Genomic DNA, 21,684 nt, shown 5'->3' with positions numbered 1-21,684 from the left:
GCTGGGGTGCTGGCAGGTGAGCAGCGGTGGAGAAAGCCAGGTGGAGGCAGGGGTGTTAATTACAGTACAACTTTATTAATACTGGAATCTTCACAGTGCATTTGTTACTTGTAGCAGTGACTATTTAAATCAAGGAGAGGGTGGGTTGCAGGGGCGTGGGGGGGGGGGAAGGAGAGGATCATTTATCCAAAAACTGACAGAAAGAAAAGAAACAAAATGGTTCAGATGGGATGGGGGTGGTGAGGGGGTGGTGGAGGGAAGAAAAAGTGAGTAGGAACCAGGAGGGGGAGCCTGGGGTGGGGAAATAAATTAAAAAAAGGAACAAGTTAACAGCACCAGAAAAGTTACTTCAGTCAAAAGACACTTTTTGAAAAGAATATTTCTCTGTACAAAAAGAAAAATGAAACAAACGTAAAGAAGTCCCCCAAACCAAAGTTTGTGATGCGGAATGGCTGGCTCGGATCCCAAAGGGGTGGGCCTGCAAGGTGGTCACTAAATGGACGCGAGGCGATCAAGGGGATGGAGGAGTTATGTACAGCCCTGGGGCGGGGGGGCTTGGAGGGGAAGGGCGCCACTGGAGTATGGGTGGGTGGGGGGCAGCTGTGCCGCACCCACCCCCTCCCTGGGTCTCCGAAGCCACCTCCCCCTCCCCAGGGGCAAGCTCTTCCTCATGGGGACTCAGCTCTCCCCCCACCCCACTACCCCTTACCCTGCTCACATCACATAACCTGCATCTTAAATCAGCCCACCTGGGCAAACCCTGTGGCGAGGGGCAGTGTAAGCCCCGCCCCAAGCCTTCAAATACAGGCCATCTGCTCTCCCGCCCCCTTCCTCGCCCCGGCCCTCCTCCAGGTGTGGTGCGCTTAGCAAGTCTCCTTTCTCCGACCTAGCGACTTACAGGTACGTTCTCCACCCGCCTTCGGGGACCCCGCGGGGCTCCATATACTCAGGGGCATCCTTGGTTCCCCACACCCGCCTGGCCGCCGTGCCTGGACCCCAGTTTCCGGCACAAGAACTACCAGGAGCCTGGGCTCCATCCAGACCAGGAAAAGCCAGCTCTCCTGACCCCGGGAGGGGCCCCTGCCCCGTGACCCTGCCGCCCTGGCCGCCCTGGGCTGCCTTGCGGGGCCGCAGGAAGTCCTCCGCTCGCACTTGGCACACGTGCTTTTACCTGCTTGGAGCTGGCGCGCAACATGGCGCGGGGGCACTTGCCACCTCGCTCCCCGCCGCCCGGACCATCCTGGGAGGGCGGCTCCTCTGACAACAGAGTCAAAGCTAATCTCCTCCCACTGCCCCCCACCCCCACCCCTTGGTCCGCAGCAGACTGACAGGAGGCCCAGCCCCCAGCCCTTTCCAACCTCACCGCGGCTTTGCTCCGGACGCTGGAGAGAAGAGATGCTCTCTGGCCTCCGGAGCCATTAGGCCCTCCTCCTGCCACAGGCCCAACGCCAGTGTGGGCCCCCCCGACCCCGTCCCTCAGGCACTCTTGGACACACCCTGTACCGTCTACCCTGTCCCCACAAGCAGTCCTTGTCCGGTCAGCTCATTTTATTGTGTGTTCATAAAAGAACCCCCTCCCGTCCCTCCCCCCACCCCCAGCTCCAGCCCCCATCCCCAGGGGTGGCTGAAACCATCACGGCATCCGAAAGCAGCTCCTGGGGGACTGGCCAGGTGACCCCTAGCCTCTGGACTCCTTCCCCGCTGCCCAGCCCCGCCCTGCCTCCAACCCCAGCCACCCCTGGGGGGAGGGGATGCTGCTTCAGGGTCCCCAGCCTCCTCCAAGCAGGTCCCCTGCATGTCTTCCCCAAGAGGCTTGACTTGGGCCCAGGCCCCCTTCCCCGACAACGACGACGACGACGGTGGCGACGGCAGCTGGGCTCCCAGCTGCAACCTCCCCAACCCCCCCCACCCCGTGTCCCCAACAGCCAGCCATCCCGTAGAGCTTTCTCAGCAAACCAGATACCTTAGCCGGTTGGGCCCCTGGCCCCTGCACAGCTGCTCCCCGTCGGCCCTGCTCTCCGAAGGAGAGGAGCCTGGAGAGGCAGAGAGATGAGACGGTGGAGGAGGGAGGAGGAGGGGGCTCAGTCAGGGCGGGGTGGGCTAGCATTCCGGAAGAGCCCGAGGCCACCGTCCCTGGGGAGATGGCGAGAAGCCGGGCCAGGCTAGCTAAGCGGTGGCACTGTGGGCCCACCCAGGCTGGTGGGACCGGGAGAGGCTGGCCCGGCCCTGCTGCTGTGGGCAGGGAGCGTGGCTCTGGGGCTCACCCACACCAGGAAAAGGCAGGGCCCGGAAGGAGGAAGAGGAGGGACAGAGTGGGCAAGCAAAGGTTGAAACAGGCTCCAAATCCAAGTTCCAGGCCCGCAGGCTCCGTCCTGGCGAGGTTTGTTAAAGAAGTCATTTCCTGTTTAAACCTTGAAATCCAAGATGGGTGTCTCTTTCCAATAAAGTAGCTTTGCCTCATATGACTTCAAAAAAAAAAAAAAAAGCTTGCCTGGCTCTGCTCTCTCCTGACTGTGCCTTTGCTCTGAAGTGGCCGCTGCCCACCGACCAGGCCACCTGCCTCGCCCGGGCCAGAGGGTGGGATCACAAGATGCGGGGCGCCGACCTGTCGTTGGTGACGGTCCTGCGGAGCCGCACCCCGCGCCGGATGGCCACCAGCATGTCTTCAGCCGGGGGGTCGCTGGTGGCAGCGGGGGGCGGGGTGGGAGTCTCCTCCACAGGGGTGGCCGACAGGGCAGTGGGGAAAGGGAACTGGCCCTCGCCCAGGGCGTGGGCACCTGCCACCAGCTCCCCGAGCTTCTCCACCAGGCTGTGCCGGTTGGCAGCCAGCTGCTGCTGCTGCTGCTCGTCGCCCTCAGCCGCCAGCCCGGCCCCCGGCCCCGGGTAGCTGGCGGCCTCGGGGGACGGGCTGCCCCAGGCTGTGTTGGGCAGGCTGAGCCTCTTCGGGGAGGCCCTGGCCAGGTCCGGGGCCAGGGGCGAGGCGGCCTCGTCGGTGTAGAAGACACACTCCTCGCTGCCCGCCCGCGTGGGCCCCACGTAGCCGGGGGAGTCGGGCACCGTGGGCGTCTTCACGGGGACGATGGGTGGCCGGATGGGGATGGGGCCGGCGCTGGAGAGGGTGCGGCGCACGGCGGGCTTGGTGGAGGGCGTGCGGCGGATGGTGGCCACGCCAGGGGGTGCGCCCGAGGTGGTGGGCAGCCCGGCGGTGGGCAGCCCCGCAGTGGAGGCCGGGCGCTTGGTCTGGATCAGGCGGCGGTAGTTCTGGGCGATGTTGCTGTTGCGAGGGATGGTGGATGACTTGTCGAACTCGGGTGGGCCCTCCCCGTCTGCGTCCCCGTTCACTGAGTAGCAGTCGTAGTCGGAGCCTGGGGGGCACGGGATGCGGTGGGCCTGGGGCCCTGGGGGCCTGTGAAGGCCCAGCCGCCTGCCCCCGGCCCCCGGGGCCTACCTTGGGAGGGGATGGTGTCCTCGGAGCAGGAGGGCGTGGTGGTCTGTGTGCTGTAGCCGCTCGAGTACTGCAGGGAGTCCCGGCTGCTCTTCTGGTGCTCCAGGCTCAGGCCGCGGGTCAGCACCATGGCCAGGTCACTGGCCGCGGGGGACACCTCCTCACCGTGCTGGGGGTGGTAAGACTGCAGGCTGAAGCCTTGCTCCCCGCTTCCCCCTCAGCCCAGACTGCAGGCAGCCCCCAACAGGCTGAACAGTCTGAGCTGGCCCTGCGACCACTTGCCTGGCCTCCTGAAGGTGACCTAGGAGTGAAAGTGGGGCCCTGGTTGGGCTGCCCAGGGAATTGCCGCTTACCTTGGCTGCGATGGTGGCAGGGGACATGCGGGGTCGCGGGGCCTCCTCTCCACTGGGGCCCAGGGTGCCCCCGACAGCCGGGCCTGGCTCTGTGTCTCGGAGGAGCTCCACTCGGTCCTTCCTCCGCTGCAGGGTGCTGCCTGAGGGCTGCTCGTGGGGGCCGGCCTTGGCCCAGTCCTGCAGGGCATGGCCAAGGGGGCCCTCACTGTTGTTGAAGTTCAGGGTTTCCAGACCCACATGGGGCCTCAGGCTCACAATCATGGCCAAGGACAGAGCACGGAGGGTGCTGTGACACCCCAGTCCTGCCAGGCCCAGGGGCAGGATGGGGAGCCCCGGGAGGGAAAGATGTGAGCGTGTGGGGAGTGGCTGCAGGTGGTGCCCAGGAGGCCTGTCTCGCGGGGAGCAAGTGCTTCGTGCACGCCCCTCTGGTTGAACCTGGGCCCTCCCTGTGTCCCGCTGCGGGTGGGAAGCACTGACCGTGGTAGGGGAGCTGCACTCGCTGACGGACTGGCAGGTTTCCGAGGCCTCGGAGGATGCTGAGCTGGAGGACTTCTGCCACGCAGAGGCGAGCAGGCAGGAGGATGGGCGGGGAGGCAGGACGAGAGGAGGGAACAGATCTGGTCACAGCGCTGGCATGCAGCAGGGCCTGCTGACTCAGCATCCCCACCCCAGGCCCTCCAGGGCCACGGCCACGGCCGAGCGTATGCAGTGGAAGGCAGCACCCAGAGCGCACGCCATGGGCAATGACCTGCCCCCCAGCCCAGCCCGATAACCACACACTTTGAGGATTAACAAGAAGGCTGGCTGCTGATGGCCTGGATGTGGTGGGCAGGGAAAGAGCGATACTCAGGAGGGCAGCGGGGTGCTGGCGTGAACTGCCGGGTTGATGTGCCACTGTTTTCTCAGAAGGGCAGGCCTGGGGGAGGAATGGAGTCCAGAGTTCCATCCTATACATGTTAAGCTGAGCTGCCTGTTAGGTATCTATGCCCAGATGCAATGCAGGCAATTGTATTTCCAGTCTGGAGTTTAGGGAGAAGTCAGGTTTGGAACCACAAATCCAGCAGCCGTCGGACAGAATAAAGTCACCTAGGCAGTCAGGATGACGGTGGTTAGAGAAAAGGTTCAAGGACGTCAGGCCGACATTCAGTGCTTTGGAAGAAGAGGATGGCCCAGCGAACAGGAGTGACAGGAGCTGCTGGTGGCGTGGAGGAAGACCACGAGCAGGTGATGTCACAGAATCAGGGGAAGAACCTGACACGCAAAGGAGGGAGGGGCAGTTGTGCTCGGCTGCTGGGGGTCCGTGCACATGAGGCGGAGGGGTGTCTGTGCAGACCTCCAGAACTGTTTCACAGAATGGTGGGGCAGAAGCCCACTGAGGACAGGACCGAGGGTGCCCAGGAGGCTCCTGCTCTGGACAGTGGCAGGAACTAGGTGCCCTGGAGGCCCCCCAACTCAAAACAACAAAGAGGGACTTCCCCGGTGGTCCAGTGGTTAAGTCTCTGCACTCCCAGTGCAGGGGGCCTGGGTTTGATCCCTGGTCAGGGAACTAGATCCCACATGCATGCCACAACTAACACCCGGCACAGCCAAATAAATAAATACATAAATAACAAAGAACAACAACAACAGAGAATGAAGAAAAAAGCAAGGGCAGAAACAGGACCATGAGGGTCCCCAGGGCAGAGGCTGGCTTCAGCACTGTGGTTGAGAGACTGGGCAAGTGGCAAGGTGGAGAGCTCACCCTGTTGATGACCCAAATTAAACCTGGAAGGGAACTAATCAGTAGCACCTCTCCAGATCCTGTACCAGCCAAGTAAGATTCTCTAAATCACCCTGGTTTAGACTCCCAGATCTTTTTAATAGTTTATGATGAGGCAAGATGACTAAAATAAAAGGAGCTAAACTCTATAGGTAAGGATTCGGAGGAAATAATAAACACATGTAGAATTTTACCAATATAATTGTTAAGACAAAAATAAAAAAGGAAAAAAGTATTTGGAAAACAGCGGAAAAATTCAACACCCATTCACGGAAAACAAAACACTTAGACTAGCAATAGAAAGGAACTTCCTTCATCTGATAAAGAGTTATCTACAAAAATATCAATACTTTTCTGAGGTTGGAAAAAGATAAGGATGACCACTTCTCTATTTAGCACTGGAAGTTCTAGCAGTGCAATAAAGCATGAAAAAGAAGTAAAAAGCAAAAGGACTGGCAAAGAAGAAAATGGTTGTTTGTAAAAGACACGACTGTGTATGTATTATAGAATATTCAAAAGAACTAATATGTGTTTTTAGCGAGGTTATTGGATACAAGATCAACATAGAAAAAAAATCAAATTGCTAAATATCAGCAGCTAAAAAACAAGTAAAAGACTCTGAAAAAAGCCGAAATAATTTAAAATAGCAACAATAAACATCAGATACCCAGGGCAAAAAATCCAGCAGTAGATGTGCAAGATCCTCACATGAAAACTGCAAAATATTATTGAGAGAAGGTAAAGCCATCATAAATGGAGAGACATATGTAATCCCAGTCAGAATCCTAGGGGCTGTTTTTTGTTTTTTTTTAGTGGAAACTGACAAGCTGATATTAAAATTCATAAGGAAATGCAAAGGGCCAAAAACCGACAAGGTAATATTGAAGAATATCAAAGCTGGAGGACTTTTATTACCAGATATCAAGATTTTTTATAAAGCTATTAATAATTGAGATGGTGTGGTATTGGTACAAGAACAGACAAATCAACCAGTGGAATAGAATACAAGCTCCAGAAACAGCTATGCATTCACAGACACCCGTTTTATGACAAAGGTTAACACACTACAGTGCAGTGGAGGAAAAGATGGTATTTTCAAAAAACTGTCAATTAGATATTCATATGGAAAAAAAGACCTCTACCTCACCACACACACAAACATACACACACACACACACACACACACACACACAATGAATTCCAGATGAGCTGCAGATCTAAATGAAGAAAAGGTAAAACAAAAAGGCTTTTTTAGGAGGAAAACATCTTTGTGACCTTAGAGTACACAAAAATACCTCAAACAGGACAGAAAAAGCAATAACAATTGAAAAAAAATGGATAAATTGGACACACATTAAAATTAAGAACTTTAGGTCATTAAAAGACCCCATCAAGGGAGTAAAACAGCAACCCACAGAATCAGAGAAGATTATCAGATGAAAAGACTTGTATCCACAATATATAAGAAGTTCTACAAATCAACAAGAAAAAGACAGACAACCTAGGAGAGAAAAATAAGCAAAAGATCTGAACAGGTCCTTCACAAAAAGAGGATATCCAAATGGCCTTTAAAAGTATGAAAAGGTGTTCAACCTCATTAGTCATCAGGGAAATACAAATTAAAGACACAGGGCACTATGATATAACACCTATCAGAACGGCTCAAATGAAAAGGATACCAAGGTCTGGTGAGGAGGTGGAATAGCAGTAAACCACTGCTGTGCTCTTCCTGCCCATTTAATTATGGGAAGACACTCAAGATGAGGAATATTCTATGAAATACATAACCAGTATTCAAAAGTCATTTAAGAGGGACTGAGGAGCCATTATAGACTGGAGAAGCCTAAAGAGAGACAATAATAAAATGCAAGGTAGGGTCCTGTGTTGGATCCTGGACTCCTGGACCAGGAAAAGGACGTTAGTGAGAAAGCTGGCAAAATGTGAAGAGTCTGTTGACTAGTTAACAGTATTGTGCCTGTGTTAATTTCCTGGTTTTGAAAATTGTTTGGTAGTTACGTGAGATGTTAACATCCGGGGAGACTGTGGGGAGGGTGGGTGGGAACTCTGCACTCTTTTTACAGATTTTCTACAAGGCTAAAATTATTTCAGAATTAAAAAAAACCAAACCCTTAATGGATAAGTTAAATAGCTATAAAATAGAGAAAAAGTACATTGGAAGATGGACCTGAAGAAATTATCCAGAGAAACAAAGAGATGGGAAATATGACAGTGAAGAAACACACAAATGAAAGTAAGAATAAAGAGATAATGGTTGACGGGCTTCCCTGGTGGTGCAGTGGTTAAGAACCTGCCTGCCAATGCAGAGGACACGGGTTCGAGCCCTGGTCCAGGAAGATCCCACATGCCGCGGAGCAACTAAGCCCGTGTACCACAACTACTGAGCCTGTGCTCCAGAGCCTGCAAGCCACAACTACTGAGGCCTGCACGTCTAGAGCCCGTGCTCCGCAACAAGAGAAGTCACCGCAATGAGAAGCCTGCACACCGCGATGAAGAGCAGCGCCCACTCGCCGAAACTAGAGAAAGCCCACGTGCAGCAACAAAGACCCAACTCAGCCAAAAATAAATAAATAAATAAATTTATATATATGAAAAAAAAGAGAGATAATGGTTGAAAATTCCTAGAACGAATGAAAAACATGAATACAGAGATAGAGAAACACAAACACACCAAGTGAGGTTAAACAAAAACAAATCCACAATTAGATACATTGTAGAAAAACTAAAGTGGCCAGAGAGAGAAGTCAGATCATGCACAAAGGCACAACAGTGACTGACAGCGGACGTTACAACCAGCCACAGAATCCAGAACACAGGGGGAATATGTCTTCAAAATGTGGAAACGGAGTAACTGTCACCCCAGAATTGCATCCCTGGCAAAACTAACTTTCAAGAAAGAGGAAAAATATAAAGCATGTTTACAGATAAACAAAAACTGAGTTTACTACTACAGACCCATTCTAAAAGAACTTCTAAAGGACATATTTTACTTCAGAAAGAAGGAAAGTGACCTTAGAAGGAAGATGGGATACAAGGAAAAAATGAACAAAAAAAGTGTAAACACATATGGGTAAATCTAAACATACAGATACTGTATGTATAAAATAATGATAAAATTAAGAAGAAAAATGTCAATCATGGGGATGATTAAAAAGGAGATATATATAGCTTATAAGGGGAGGGAGTGGGTGACTGAAGTTAAAATATACGTTAAGGTCCTTGAATTATTCAGGAGGTGGGGCTGTGACTTTGCTACGGATGCATGGTAAAATTTCAAGGTAACCCGTAAAAGAAATGAAATAAGAAGTATAACTTAAAATCCAGTAGAAGGAAAATAATGGGGAAAGGAAAAAACAAAAAGCAAGAGAAGAGACAAAAGCAGCACAGAAAAAGCAGAATGAATAGAAAGAAAAAAGTAAGACAGAAGTCTAAATATGCCAGTAATCATAATAAATGTGAATGGACTAAAAACGTCAATTAAGAGATTGTCAGACTGGATAAGAAAAGAAAATCTAGGCATATGCTGTTTATAAGAGACTCATCTAAAACATAAGGACATAGCTTAAAAGCTAAGAGACAGAAAATGATACCATAAACACTGAGCAAAATAAAGCTGAAGGAGTTGTAGTAATATCAAAACAGACTTTAAGCTAGAAAACATAAAAGTAACAGAAGATCAACTACATCACGTTAGGAGATTCAGTTCACTAAGAAGAGTTAACATTTTGAAGTTGTATGCACCTAATAAAATAGTCTCAAAATATATAAAGCAAACGGATAGAACTATATGGGAGAAATGAACAATTCCAGCTTTTCGATTACTGATAGGTAAAGCAGACAGGAGTGAATGGGGAATGAGGTAGAGGTGGTCAGCGTGGACAAGTCTTTTGAGAAGTTTTGCTGTGAAGGAGAGACTAGGTGGCTGGAGGAGAACATGGAGGAAGGGAGGGCTTTTAAGATGGATGATACTAGAGCATGTGTTTGTGTACTGACAGGGATGAGCCAGCAGAGGAGGGGAGACTGGCAATGCAGTGGGGACATCCTTGGGCAAGAGGGCAGGAAAAGAGAGAATGCTGAGCTCAAATGGAGGCACTCGCCATGATGGGGAAGGACAGCACCCTGGGCATGTGGCCTGACCTCCCTCTGTCTTCTGCTGTAGTTCCTCTGTTTCCATCTCACTGAGGCTGCAGGATCTGAGCCTGCATCTGAAGAGATTCTTGGGCCAGTCTCTGTGTTCAGAATGAGCTGGCCAAAGTGTGGAGAAGGGGGAGGATGTCTGCAGATTCTGGGGCTCCTGGGGGGTGCCTCCTAGGGCCAGCCACTCCATCACAGCCAGCCTATGCAGGGGGAGGGTCACAAGGCACCAGAGCTGGTAAGCTGCTCTAAGACCTTCCAACTCTCCTTAGCCTTGAGGCAGTGAGTTGAGGTTGGTCCTCAATGTGGTGGCCCTGGGGACCTCCAGGGCTAGTCTCAACAGCTGTAGGTGGCCCCCAACGTGGATGGCCTGAGGCTGGCATGAGGCCACTGCACCCTACCCCAGATGGTTCAGCAGATGCCCCCTCACCTGGCTGGTGACGTCTGAAGGCATGGGCGAGGGGGGCTTGGAGTAGGTGGCATCCTGGGAGATGAAGCCAGAGTCGTGGGAGGAGACGCTGGAGAGGCGGGCGCTGGCGGTGGCCGGCTGTGCCAGGCTGCGGTAGCGACAGGTGGAACCAGGTGAGTATGTTTGGGCACCCCCAGGCCACGGGGCTCCGCCACCCTTGGCACCGCTACTGCTGCTGGGGGCGCTGGGGAAGTGAAGGGGGGTGCACAGCAGCCAGACAGGGAGACACAGGGGTGTGTGTGGAAGGGTGACAGACGAGGGTGGGGGAGAGAGGTGAGGGGCAAAGGAAGGAAAAGATAATGTCAGACTACAAGGTCCTGAGACCAAAGTGCCACAGAGGAGCTGGGTTCCAGGACTGTGGGACAGAGTGGGGCCTGGGCAGGGGACCACACTGAAAAGCTGGCCCAGCGCCTGCCCCCGGAGCACCCCAGGGCTACCTCCTGCTCTGCCATCAAGAACAGGAGACCTTAGGTTAACAAGGAAGAAACGGGGTCACCCAGCATCAAAGAGTTTCCCAGTTAGGCTACAGCCAGACATAAGTCTGATCATGACTGTCTTCTCAAAGTCTGATATTTGCTATCAAATCCTAATTGAACGTCTACTGCATGGTGACGGTCTGTGTGGGGCTTGGACTCACCATTGCCCTCATCCTTTCTGCCCCCTGAAGGGTGTCCAGCCCTCTGTAGTTCATATCCTCTATGCAACCATTTCATCCCTGGGCAACATTCCTGGCAGTGAAGGTCGCCTTCCTCCTGAGCATGACCGGGAAGGTCCCCAGCCTCCACCCTTGGTCATGGGTGTCCCCTGCAATCAACTCTCCCCTCCTGTGCCAGTCACCCACCCGGGGGCTGAAGAGCCGCCAGTTGACGTGGACCCTCCTCTCCCTGCAGGAGCCGCTGACTGCTGTGCCTGCCTTACCGCCCATGCCCCGGTTGCCCAGCCAAGGTGGATCTGGGGAAAGGGTGCCTGGCACAGAGGGGTCTCCCCGCCAGGAACTCGCACTATGCTCACTGCCCTCCCGCCGAGGAGCCTTGAATCTTAAATAGCTCTCCCAATCCCACCCAGGAAGTGCTCCTGCGCCTGAGCCTGACCGGTGACCGAGCAAGACCTTTGGCCTCTCTTTGGCTCTGCAAGACCTCGGGGCCCAGCTTAGGCTGAGGTTCAGGCCTGTGGCAGCTGCCCAGGCACCCGCTCTCAGGAACTAGCCAGGCTGCAGTGTCCATAAGGTAATAATCCTGTAGCCTCAGCGCATGTTCCCCAATGCCTCCACAGCCCTCCCCATCTTAGATTCTTACTATTGCCCCAGCACTGTGTTGAGCCTGGCAGAGTCTAGTGGTTAAATGCTGGGATTCCGTACCTCAGCTTTTCCTTCTGTGAAATGGAGACAACACCATACCTGATACGGTGGTGTTAGGATTCAATGAAGAAAATGCATAAAGCATTTAGCACGGCACCTGGTGCACACTTATAGCTCCATAAATGAAGCTGCTGCCCCTCCGCCCGCCCCCAACACACGCCTGCACTAGCAGCAGTCTTGCAACGAGAGAAGTTTCCCCTATGCTTGCAGATTCCTTGGTGACGTAGGAGTTGTGTGAATTCTGGGGCCCTGAAGCTATTCTTGATGCAGTTTTGGTGGGACCTTCCCGATTCCTTGCTGCAGTACCCCTGCCCCTCCCTGCACCCCACTTCAGCCCCCCACTGACCTGCACATACTGGACTTCCGGGAGCTGGAGCTGCTGGGCGATGAGGGTGGGGTCTGGTAGGACCAGCTGTAGTCTGAGCCCTTCAAGTCTTTGATTACCTGGATGGACATGAATGGGGTCACTGGAAGCAGCCCTGCCCTGCAGAGAGCCTCATCCTTTTCCTGGGCCTCCCCTCCGAGGGCTAGTAGGGCCAGAGGCCCCCTGCTGTCTTCCCAATTGAGAACCGGGCCCCAAAGGAGATCCCTGGGAGTCTGAAGCCCCCTGCCCCCCAGCCTTTTCCTAACACAAGCTCCTCACTCAGGGGCAGGAAGCAGGGCTGCCAGAGGGCTGGGGGGGATGCCTGGGGAGATTCTGCCCCCTCTGCTTCTCAGGGAAGCTGCGCAGGCCAGGACGTGGGAGAACCTGGTGATCCTGAGGACTCACTGTCGCTGGCAGAGGAGCCAGGCCAGAGTGACCATGAAGGACACCACGGGGTTCAAATCCTGGCTCTGCTCTGCTCTCGGGCAAGTTCCTGGGTCTCTCCTGGGTTTCTCCTGTGAAATGCAGCCGATCATTCCTATCTTAGAGGGCCACTGGGGTGAATGAATGAGGTGACCCATGGGAAGTGCTCCGTGTGGGCTGGGCACACAGTAGGCGCCTAGCGAGAGCAACGCCACGGCGCTGTCAGGTAGGGCCGACCCTAGTGCAATGGGAGCATGGTGGTGAGGCGAAGTGGGCAGGGCAGCACACGGGGGCAGGAGCGTCTGGGTCCAGGGGAGCTGACGGGTCTGGGTGTGGATGGCAGGTAGGCATCATCAGGCCTTGCTTTCTCAGGGGGATCCTGCGGGTCTGGGACTTCCACCCGTCTGCTCTCGATATAAGGCCCCCATTGGGTCCTGGGCACACCACCCCTCACCTGGGCAGATGCTCCTAGATCCCCACAGGTGGCCCTCTGTGTCCAGCTGCCTCCTCCAAATGCTGTCCCCTTTTCTCCTCTATCATCCCCAACCAAGGGCAAGCCATCCCCTCCCCTGTCCTGTCCCCAGGGCTGGCCGCACCTGCTCGCTGGCGGGGGGCAGCTTGTGTGGCTCCGCGGTCAGCACCACCAGGTCATCGATGATGCCCTGCAGGTGGGTGATCTCTCCCAGCATGGTCAGCTCGCCGTTCTGATGGAGCAGTGAGTCAGCCTCTCGGCCCCACCCCTGCCCATGCACCCTGGAGGGCCAGGCCACACTGGGTCTCCCCTCCCTCACCCCTTCCCACCAACCAACGCTGCTTGGGCTGATGGAGGCTCCCAAATCATGGTTCTTGGGAACCCCTCAACTAGCCCAATGGTGGAGACGCTCAGAACGCCTCTCTGCTCCCGAGGAACCCACCACCACAGGCTGCAGGAAGGTGATAAAGGTGCAGAAGCGGCCACGCTCCTCAATCAGGGCCCGGCGCACCGCCTGCTTCTCCGTCTCCTCCAGCAGCAGGTACATGTCGTTCACGTCCTGCAGGGCACTGTCCAGCTGGGGCTGCAGGTCTCCTTTCCCTGGAGGGGTTGGGAGGAGAGGCCACGCTGGGGATGCCGGCCCGGCCCGGCCCACTGCATCCATAGCTCAGACCCCGTGGTGGTGTCCCTGGTCGTGGGGCTGGGCACTGCCATGGGGGCCAGGGGACTGGGGAGGGCAGTCGGGACGTTGGGGCTTGTGGAAGGGCTGGTCCCCAGAGCAGACAGAGAGGACAGATAAACAAAGCACACAGGAAAGATACCAAAGCTGCGAAGCCACCCAGGTCCTGGGGTGAGCAGAGCCCTGGGCAGCCCCAGGGCCGCCCTTGGTGCAGCTGTGCTCAGGGGAGCCCAGTGGCAGCCTCCACAAGAGCTGAGACTTCCACCCCCCAGGATACCCTCACTGCCCACGGGATGGTGGCCCCTCACGTCCCAGGGCACAGGGAGGAGGAAGGGAAGCAGGACAAAGTAGAGCGTGGGGGGCACAGCTGTAGGCCAGGCCACGAGGGGGTGTAGGGGCCAAGAGGGCTAGGGACTGGGCCCAGGGGACAGGGAACGGGGTGCCTCCGTGTGGGTCCCCCCTCAGCTCAGGGAATGATGCACAAGGACAGCAACAGCGACACCAAGAAGCGGCGAAAGAGACACGGAGAGGCGAGAAGATGATGTAAAGGAGACAGTGAGACAGGAAGTGGGGAGGCAAGAGGTAAGGACTCTGGGAGGGCCTGGCGGGGGCGGGGCAGCCAGGGCCTGTGTCCCCACCCTGCCCGGTCCAACCCCTCTTGGCCTGGCAGACTGACCCAGCAGTGGCCCCGGACTCATCCCTGGCCAGGGGCCCCAGGGGCCCCAAGGGGACTGTGCCCCAGGCCCCTCCCTCGCTGGACCGACCGCCTTCCTCGCTCTTCCTTGGCCTGGAGAGGCTCCTTCCACTGGCCCTGAGCTGGGGGAGACAGACAAATGCGACAAGGACGACAAGGACGGGAGGAGCAGCTGGAGGGATGGACATCTGACTTACCAAGTAGCTCTACAGGAAGGATTGGGACGAGGAGAGGAGAGGAGAGACAGAGAAAGAAAGAATGTGTGAAAGACAGCCGGATGGACAGAGCCACTCCTGGGGGTGGGGGGGGTGGGGTCTGGGGGTGCCTGGGCCTGTTGGCCTCCTGCTGCCTCCCTGGGAGGGGAGGTCCTGGGTCGGGTCTGGGGTGCAAGGTGCTCCCTCTGCCCCACCCAACAGGTTGGAGGGTCCTGTGTGCGGGATAGGACCCCTCAGGCCAGGATGATGCCCTGGGGTGCCCCACAGGGCGGCGGGGGATACAGAGCGGGGCCCCGTGGGGCTGTGCCTCTGTGGGCCAGCTCTGGGCTCTACCTTTGCGTGCTTTCTTCTGCAGCTTCAGCGTGTCTGAAGATTTCTTCTTGATCTCATGCCTGGCTCGTTTGTACTCTGTGCAAGGGATGAGAAAGGAGCCCTGTGACGGCGGTTTCTGCCCAGTTGGGGGGCGGGAAGCACGGGCCGAGCCCCAGACCCACCTTTTGCGTGGTCCTTGTCCAGCTGGTTGGCCGACTTCTTCCAGTCCTCGATGCGCTCCTGCAGTGGGTTGATGAGGCTCTCCAGGAGCGCACTGTGGGCGGGGGCAAGAGGGTCAGGTCCACCATGGAGGTGTCCCCGTGACACGCCCCCCTCCCCGACCACAGCGCCCACTCACTTGGTGAACTGCCGCAGCTTGGTCTCGATGCTGCGGTGGCGCATGCACATGCGCGTGAGCGCCGAGCCGATATCCCGCGTGGCCCCTGGCGAGGCAAGCGCGCAGCATGTGAACGGGCCCGCTGGGGCTTCTGCAGTCCCGGCCTCAGGCCACGAGGGGGCGCACCGGCCCGCGAAGACCGAGCCGGCACCCCGCGCCCCGCCCCCCAGCTTTCCGCAGTCCTGCCGGCCCCAGCAGGCGACTTGATCTCTTCTCAGTATTTACCAAGGCCCTCCTCCGTACGGGACCAAGGTCCTGCCCATCCTGGCTATGTCAGCCTCCTGCAGCTGCGGCTGCTCTGCTGGTCGGGCCAGGAGCTGCCCTTCACCCCAGCTGGGAAAGGCTGGCATCAAAGACATCCAAAGATCCAACCAAAATCCCCTCCTGCCCTACCAGGAACCCCCTCCAGGTGTGCCCAGATGCAGGTGTGAGAGTGCCAGCATGCGCCCACTGCCTTGGTTCTCACCACCCAAAGGAGCCGGGGACCCAGGTCCCTGCTCCTCGGACCAGAATGTAGAGGAGATGCCAAGGCCAACAGGGAATGTTCACCTGCCCTCTGTGCTCTCGGAAGGGCAGAAGGCAGTGGAAAAGAAGCCGCCACAGTCAAACTCACCATAGGGAAGCATGAACAACTGTGGCTGAGGGGTCAAACCAGCCGCCCAGAAGCGAGAAGGGAACCCCCCTTTGTAACATCCTGTCATCTTTCGCCCACTCCTGCTTGCATGCCTCTAATGACGAGAGGCTCACTCTCTCCACAAAAAGCCCATTCCATTAGGGAGCAGAACTCAAGGTCCCGACTCTGGGCCTGGTGTCCTCTTCCCAGTTCATATTCCACTCAGCCTTTCCAGCTTCCAAGCCCAACCTGGGGCATCCCCAACTTCCAGCCATGCCCCCTCCCTACCTCGGGTGTTGGTGGCCATGTCAGCCACTTTCTGGAAGGCATCCAGGAAGGCCACAGCAGCCAGCACAGTGGTCCTGGGGAGATGGACAGCGGGATGGTCTGTGGGTGAGGTGGCTTTTCTACCCATTCCCTCCCCAGCTGGGGCACCCTCAGCAGCCTCACCTCAGCTGGGAATGCAGCTTTGTGGCCTTGGAGTTGAAGTCCTCCCAGATGGGGTAGGAGCTCTGCAGAGGAGATGGGAGAGGAAGGGAGACTCCCTGAGGACTGCAGGGCTCTACCTGGGCTGGGCTCCCCACATGCCTGGGTCCAGACTCTGGGCAGTTTCTAAGACAGCAACCCTGCCTCTGCGGAGAGGAAGGCTCCTGGGCTCTCTAGGGGGAAAGGCGACCAAGGACAGAGATCTGGGGCATGAAGAAGGCCTGGCCCTGGGAACAGGCACCTTTGCCCATTCCTCCCTTCCTGACAGTCAGGAACTCTGGCCCACTGTCTGCAATGGTGGCCCACATCCTCAACGGAGATGGAAACAGTGAATGGCAGGTCCTGTCTCCTCGGGGATGGGAGGGGCCTGGCAGGGAATCTGGGCTGAGCCACATGAGGGGCACTATGTTCCCCCGACACAGCCCAGGATGGTCCACATGGCATGGGGGCAGAGGCACAGTGCCAGGGCTCAAGGCATGCTAGGTCTAAACTGGGGCCTCTGGGGCCCCCACCCTGTGCCCTGGAAGGAACTGCCAGCCCGGCCATCCATCCATCCCGGGCCAGCAGAGGTGGCTCCCAGGCCCGGGGAGGCTCTGGCTGCTTCAGAGGCTGGCCAGCCTGCCTGGGACAGTCAGGCCCCAGGCTGAATGGGGCCTTGTGCGGCCAACAGAGCCACCTTTCTCCACCCCCGGCTCCCCTCCCCTCCTGGGGACACAGTGTGGCCTTTATCCCAGCCTGGCCCAAAGTTCTGAGTTGGGAGGGGGTTTCCCAGTAGGGAAGCCAGGCTCTTGGTGATCAAGTTGTCCAGTGAGATCAAGGGGTTTTTCTGGCTAATGGGCCCTCGCATGGCTGTTGGGTCCTGGCCCAATGGCCCTGTGGAAGACTTGATCCTTGAAGGGGAGCTTCAGGCCGGCAAAGCCCCTAGCCCCAAAGTGCTGCTGACCTTCCCTTCCATGTGGGATGGGATGCTGGGAGCTGGGGCTTTTCCGGTGGAAAGGGGGAAGGCAGAGACCCCAGTCCCCAAGGCCTCAGAGGGAGGCTTTGCCAGGCTGGAACCCCAGGGACAGGGCCAGCCTGCAGGGGTGGGGAGAACAGGGCTGCTTCTGGGAGCCTCAGAAACTCCCTCCCCTCCCAGCCCAGCCCAACCAGTGGCCAGGGAAAGCAAATATTTGAGAAGTTCACACAGGCTGGAGCGGGAAGGGGGAGGCTGTGCGTGGGCTGTCTCCGTGCGGCACGGCTCAGGGTAAAGGAGCCCGGGAGGCCACCCCTGACAGTCCTGAGGGCCTGGCGCCCTCCCTCACCTCAACACCCTCAGCCCTAAGCCTTGCCAAGGCCTCCAGGGAGGAGGGATGATGCTGTGGGTACAGGGGTCCAGAGGCACCGTCCTGGCCCCCAGAAAACCTAAGCACCCCCAGCAGCCTCTGGGCAGTCTCAGAAGGCAGCAGGCTGGGAGAAGCTGGGAAGACACAGGTCCCTACCCCATTAAAGTCCCCGGCTGGGGCCCACCCCGACGCCTCTGCCCAGCCAGGATGGCTCCAACCCAGACCCTCACAGCCTTGGCTTTCCTGGTGGAGAGGGGACAGGATGGGGCATGGGGGAGGCCAGGCCCAGTCCCTCCTCAGCAGATGGACAGGAGCACCTGGGTCTCTAAGGACCTGAGACTCCACCTCCCACTAGTAACTCATGAGGACCCCAGAGGTGAGGTTGAGGGGCCGAAGCAGCCAGGGCCCCAGGGGTGTCCTCAGTCTTCACCTGGACCTGTGCCCTCACGTGGGCCGCACCCTGGCTGTCAGGTTCTAGGACCCTGGGTTGTTATCACTAGTGACAGGGACTGCAACTGTTGATCAAGAGCGTGCGGTGGGCCAGGCACTGTGTGATCGCATGGAATCCTTACAATGACCCTGTGAAATGAATACTGTTGTCACCCCCATTCTACAGACGAGGAAACTGAGGCTCAGAGAGATTAACCGGCTTGCCCAAGGCCATCGAGTGCCAGGGTCAGGATCTGATCCCTTGTCTGACTGGTCACTACACATCAGGGATCCACCCCCCACCACTTCTGGAATGCACGGAGACGAATACTTGGGCATCAAGGGTGGGTAGGGGGCAGGAACTACGTGGATGGGAGAGACGCCCAGCTCTGCCCCCAGAGCAGTGGGCTGCTCTGGAGGGGAGAGGTTACATGCTCACTAGAGGTGCTCAAGTGGATGGGATGAGACCGATATGGAGGCTGCAGGGCCCCAGGCCCCTGGCCCCCGGACACTATCTCTGACCGGGCCCTGGACTGTGCAGGTGAGCGACTCAGGCTGCAATCCCAGAGAGGGGTCTTTCTGGGTGGCCTTGGGCCAGGGCATCCTCTCTGAGCCTGTCTGCTCACCTGTAAGGTCAGGATGGGAAGTGTACCGATGTCAGCAGGTCAGTATGGAGACTGCATGGAAAGCACTAGCACAGTGCCCGGCACACAGTAAATGCTAGGTTAATGCTGGCAGACAGAGCAGACACTTGACCCCTGCTTCTCTGCCAGGAGCCTCTCCCACCTGGCCAGGGCCTATGTGTCCGGGTGACACTCCCCACTCTCGAGGGCAGGCAAAGATTATGACCCTGTTTTCTGGATGGGCCAGTGCTGCTGAAGGTGAGGCCTGGGGCTGAGGCAGAGCCCTGGGTGCCACACCCAGCCCTGTCATCTTGGGCAAGTCCCTGCCCTTCTCTGGGATTCGATGGGCATCTGAGCTAAATGAGGCACAGCAGGCAGGCCCCCTCCCGATCCCTGAGCTACTGTCTACACCTGAGCTACACCCCGGCCCTCCCGAGGGCCCCCTCCCGATCCCTGAGCTACTGTCCTCCTCCAGGCCCCCCAGCCTCCAGGTGTAGGTCCTCCTCCCCCTACTCTGCCTCTCCCATGCCAGGGTCTGGGCCTCCAGGAGGGCCGGGGTGTGCTGTTGTGGGGCCTGTGGCCGTGCTTGCCCTGTGTGGAGGGGCCTCACAGGTAAGCTCAGTCTCCTCAACCTGGCCACGTTCCTCTACGGAAACCCTGCTGCTTCTGTGGCTCAGGCCACAGAAGGAAACAGCCAGAAGCTGTCCCTCAAATCCAGATGATCGACCTCCAGGTGGCCCGGTCCCCTGCTCTGTCCCTGGCCCAAACACATGCATGTGTTGTAGGTATATCGGGACTTGGCATCACCGCAGGTGAAACCTCTCCCAGTTTGCTTCCACATGTCAGAAAATCCTGCCTCAATCACTTGTTACAATCTGGGCCCATTTCCTTCTATCTCATCCCAAAGTGCCTTGCAAATTGCCTGGAGAGGGAGGGAGACAGTCCTGCCCCTCTGCTCTGTGCAAAAGCTGCTGCTCTCTGCAGTGTTTGTGGAGAGGATGCCAGAAGGAGGAGGGTGTGGGAAGGTCCCCCCCTCTGCCAGCCCTGGGAATGGTTGGGGGAGGGTTGTCTGGGCTGCTTGGTCCCAGGAAGGAAACCCGGTGCCAGGGCTGTGATGTCCACAGGGCAGGAGGGGCTGCTGAGGGCAGAGAGAGGCCAGGACTTTTGGGGGCCGGCAGAAGCAGCTTGGAGTGGAGTTGCAGGGGATGGAGCTCTCAGGGGAGCACCCTATACGGGGGCAGTGAGCGGCACCTATGCATGCTGCTAACCCTGTAGTTCCTAGTGAGGGTGGCTCCAGTTCTCTTGGGGGTGGGGGTGGGGGCGCAGGGATCTGGCAGCTGCCCCTGGGGCTGTTCCCCTGGCAGCACTGGGAGCCCCCCGAAGGGCCTGCTTGGGCACTGTGGTGTGTCCTCCTGGGGCCTGCGACGTCACAGTAGGATTCTATGCTGTGTACTTGGGAGTGTGAGACAGGTTGTGAGGGTGGGGGTCTGACGAGGTCCCAGTTCTCTCCCCTGCTCTTCCCCTGCCCCACAGGCCTGCCCCAGAGGGGAAGGGTAGAAACGCTGCTTCCTGGTCCCCGTCCTGTCGTTGGAGCTGCCCTTCCTCTCTGCCTAGTCAGCCTGGGGCGGCCCTGCCAAACCCTAGCCTCTTTGGGGGAGAGGATCCCCCTCACTCCCTAGACCACCAGTGAGAGGTGAGGTCAGGGAGTGTCCAGCAGTCTCCTTAATGACCTTGAGCCAGGCCTCAGTTTCCCCACCTGGTGAGCCAGCGGTGGGCCAGGAATTGGTGGCCCGCTGCAGCCTGACCTTGGGTAATCATGGGGAGGGGCTGGAGCTGACAGCCCTTCCCTGGGGCTGCTCCATCAACCCAACCTTCTCCCTCCTCCTCCCAAGGTGGGGACAGAAGCCTTGGGATGCAGGAACGCTCATCGTGGAGACCTTGGAGTCCTGGATCTTGTTTTTGGGGACCCGGGCAGCGGGTGCGGAGGCCGAGGCCGGCAGGGAAGGAGTTAACGGTTCCCTGCTTTATTATTTTTCCCTGCTTTGGCGGTGACAGCATTGTCTGGGCTCCCGGGCCGTCGTGGGCGGGGGAGTGGGGGGGATGGTGGTGGTAGGGGGCGGAGGCCGGAGAGACCCCGGGCCCGTTAAAGGGCCGTGGAGTCGCTCCCGGAGCCAAACCCCATTCATGGTTTGGGGGTCTGGGGCGCGGGGAGCCCGCGTGTGCGCAGGCTCGGGTCTGGTCCCCAAGGGGGCGCTGCGACCCGGGCGACCCGGGGCTTGGACCCAGGGCACCGCACGGACACCCCGACACACGAGCACCCACACCCCCCAAGACGGGCACCCAGAGACCCGGGCGCACGGCAGTCGCAGGCCAGAGGCGCTCAGACAAACAGACACGGCGGCGCACGGACACAGCGGGGCACGGCTGCCCGCCGCCACGCGTCCCCAGAGGGGGCACGCACCCGCACAAGCACCCGCGCGCCCGCAGGGCGGCCAGCCCCGCCGCGCCCCGTTACCTTCATGTCGTTGACGATGGCCTGGAAGAGCCCTCCCAGGGCGCCGCACTCCTTCTCCGCCGTCTCCATGCTCGGGCCGGGCGGCAGCGTCGGCGGCGGGGCGCAGGCTGGGCGAGGGGACCCAGGCCGCGGCGGCTTTCGCTCCGAGGCCGGGTCGGGCCTGCAGCCTCCGGGCTGCGCTCAGCGGCCGGCCGCGCCGCGCTCGGGGATCGCGGGCCGCCGCGGGGCGGCGCGGGCCATGTCGCGGCGGGGCTGGCGGGCGGCGCGGGGACTGGAGCGGCGTCCGTAATCCGAGCCGCCGAGGCTTGGACGTCACGTGGATGCGCGGAGGGAGGGCCGTGGGGAGGGGCAGGGCCGTGGCGGGAGGGGTCTGTGGGAAAGACCGGGCGAGCTCCGGCCCATTCACCAGGAATGGAGCCCGGGCTTTGAAATCCGAGCCCCGGCGCGGCCGAACTGGTCGGGCTAGAGGGCCCGGCAGGCGCAGGCGCCACCGCGGTTCGGGGGCGGCGCTGGGGCGGGGCTGCCCGGCTTGCCCGCGGGAGTGGGACCAGTGGTTGGGTGCCCGCTCCGGGAAGGTGCCCAACACCACCACCCCCTCCAGCTTT

General features: G+C 58.2%; 1 protein-coding gene across 2 annotated transcripts; it reads right to left on the bottom strand.

Moving 5' to 3' along the window:
• Positions 1–53: 53 nt before the first annotated feature.
• Positions 54–21,360, bottom strand: MTSS2 (MTSS I-BAR domain containing 2). 2 transcript variants are annotated; one of them, XM_060000963.1, is made up of 14 exons: positions 21,080–21,360; positions 16,155–16,216; positions 15,993–16,066; positions 15,053–15,137; positions 14,877–14,968; positions 14,716–14,790; positions 13,237–13,394; positions 12,919–13,026; positions 11,882–11,979; positions 10,140–10,362; positions 4,276–4,350; positions 3,799–3,975; positions 3,449–3,614; positions 54–3,365 (listed from the first exon to the last, which is right to left on the bottom strand). In XM_060000963.1, the coding sequence occupies exons 1-14, from the start codon at positions 21,146–21,148 to the stop codon at positions 2,584–2,586; spliced, it is 2,244 nt and encodes a 747-aa protein (XP_059856946.1). In that variant the 5' UTR covers positions 21,149–21,360; the 3' UTR covers positions 54–2,583. The 2 variants fall into 2 exon arrangements, with proteins under 2 accessions (XP_059856946.1, XP_059856947.1); XM_060000964.1 differs by having other exon boundaries at positions 10,140–10,266.
• Positions 21,361–21,684: the final 324 nt, after the last annotated feature.

This window comes from Delphinus delphis, chromosome 20 (genome assembly GCF_949987515.2).
Source record: "Delphinus delphis chromosome 20, mDelDel1.2, whole genome shotgun sequence".
NCBI lineage: Eukaryota > Metazoa > Chordata > Mammalia > Artiodactyla > Delphinidae > Delphinus > Delphinus delphis.
Note: the sequence above shows the minus strand (reverse complement) of the source record. Positions and strands in the feature narration are given on the sequence as shown.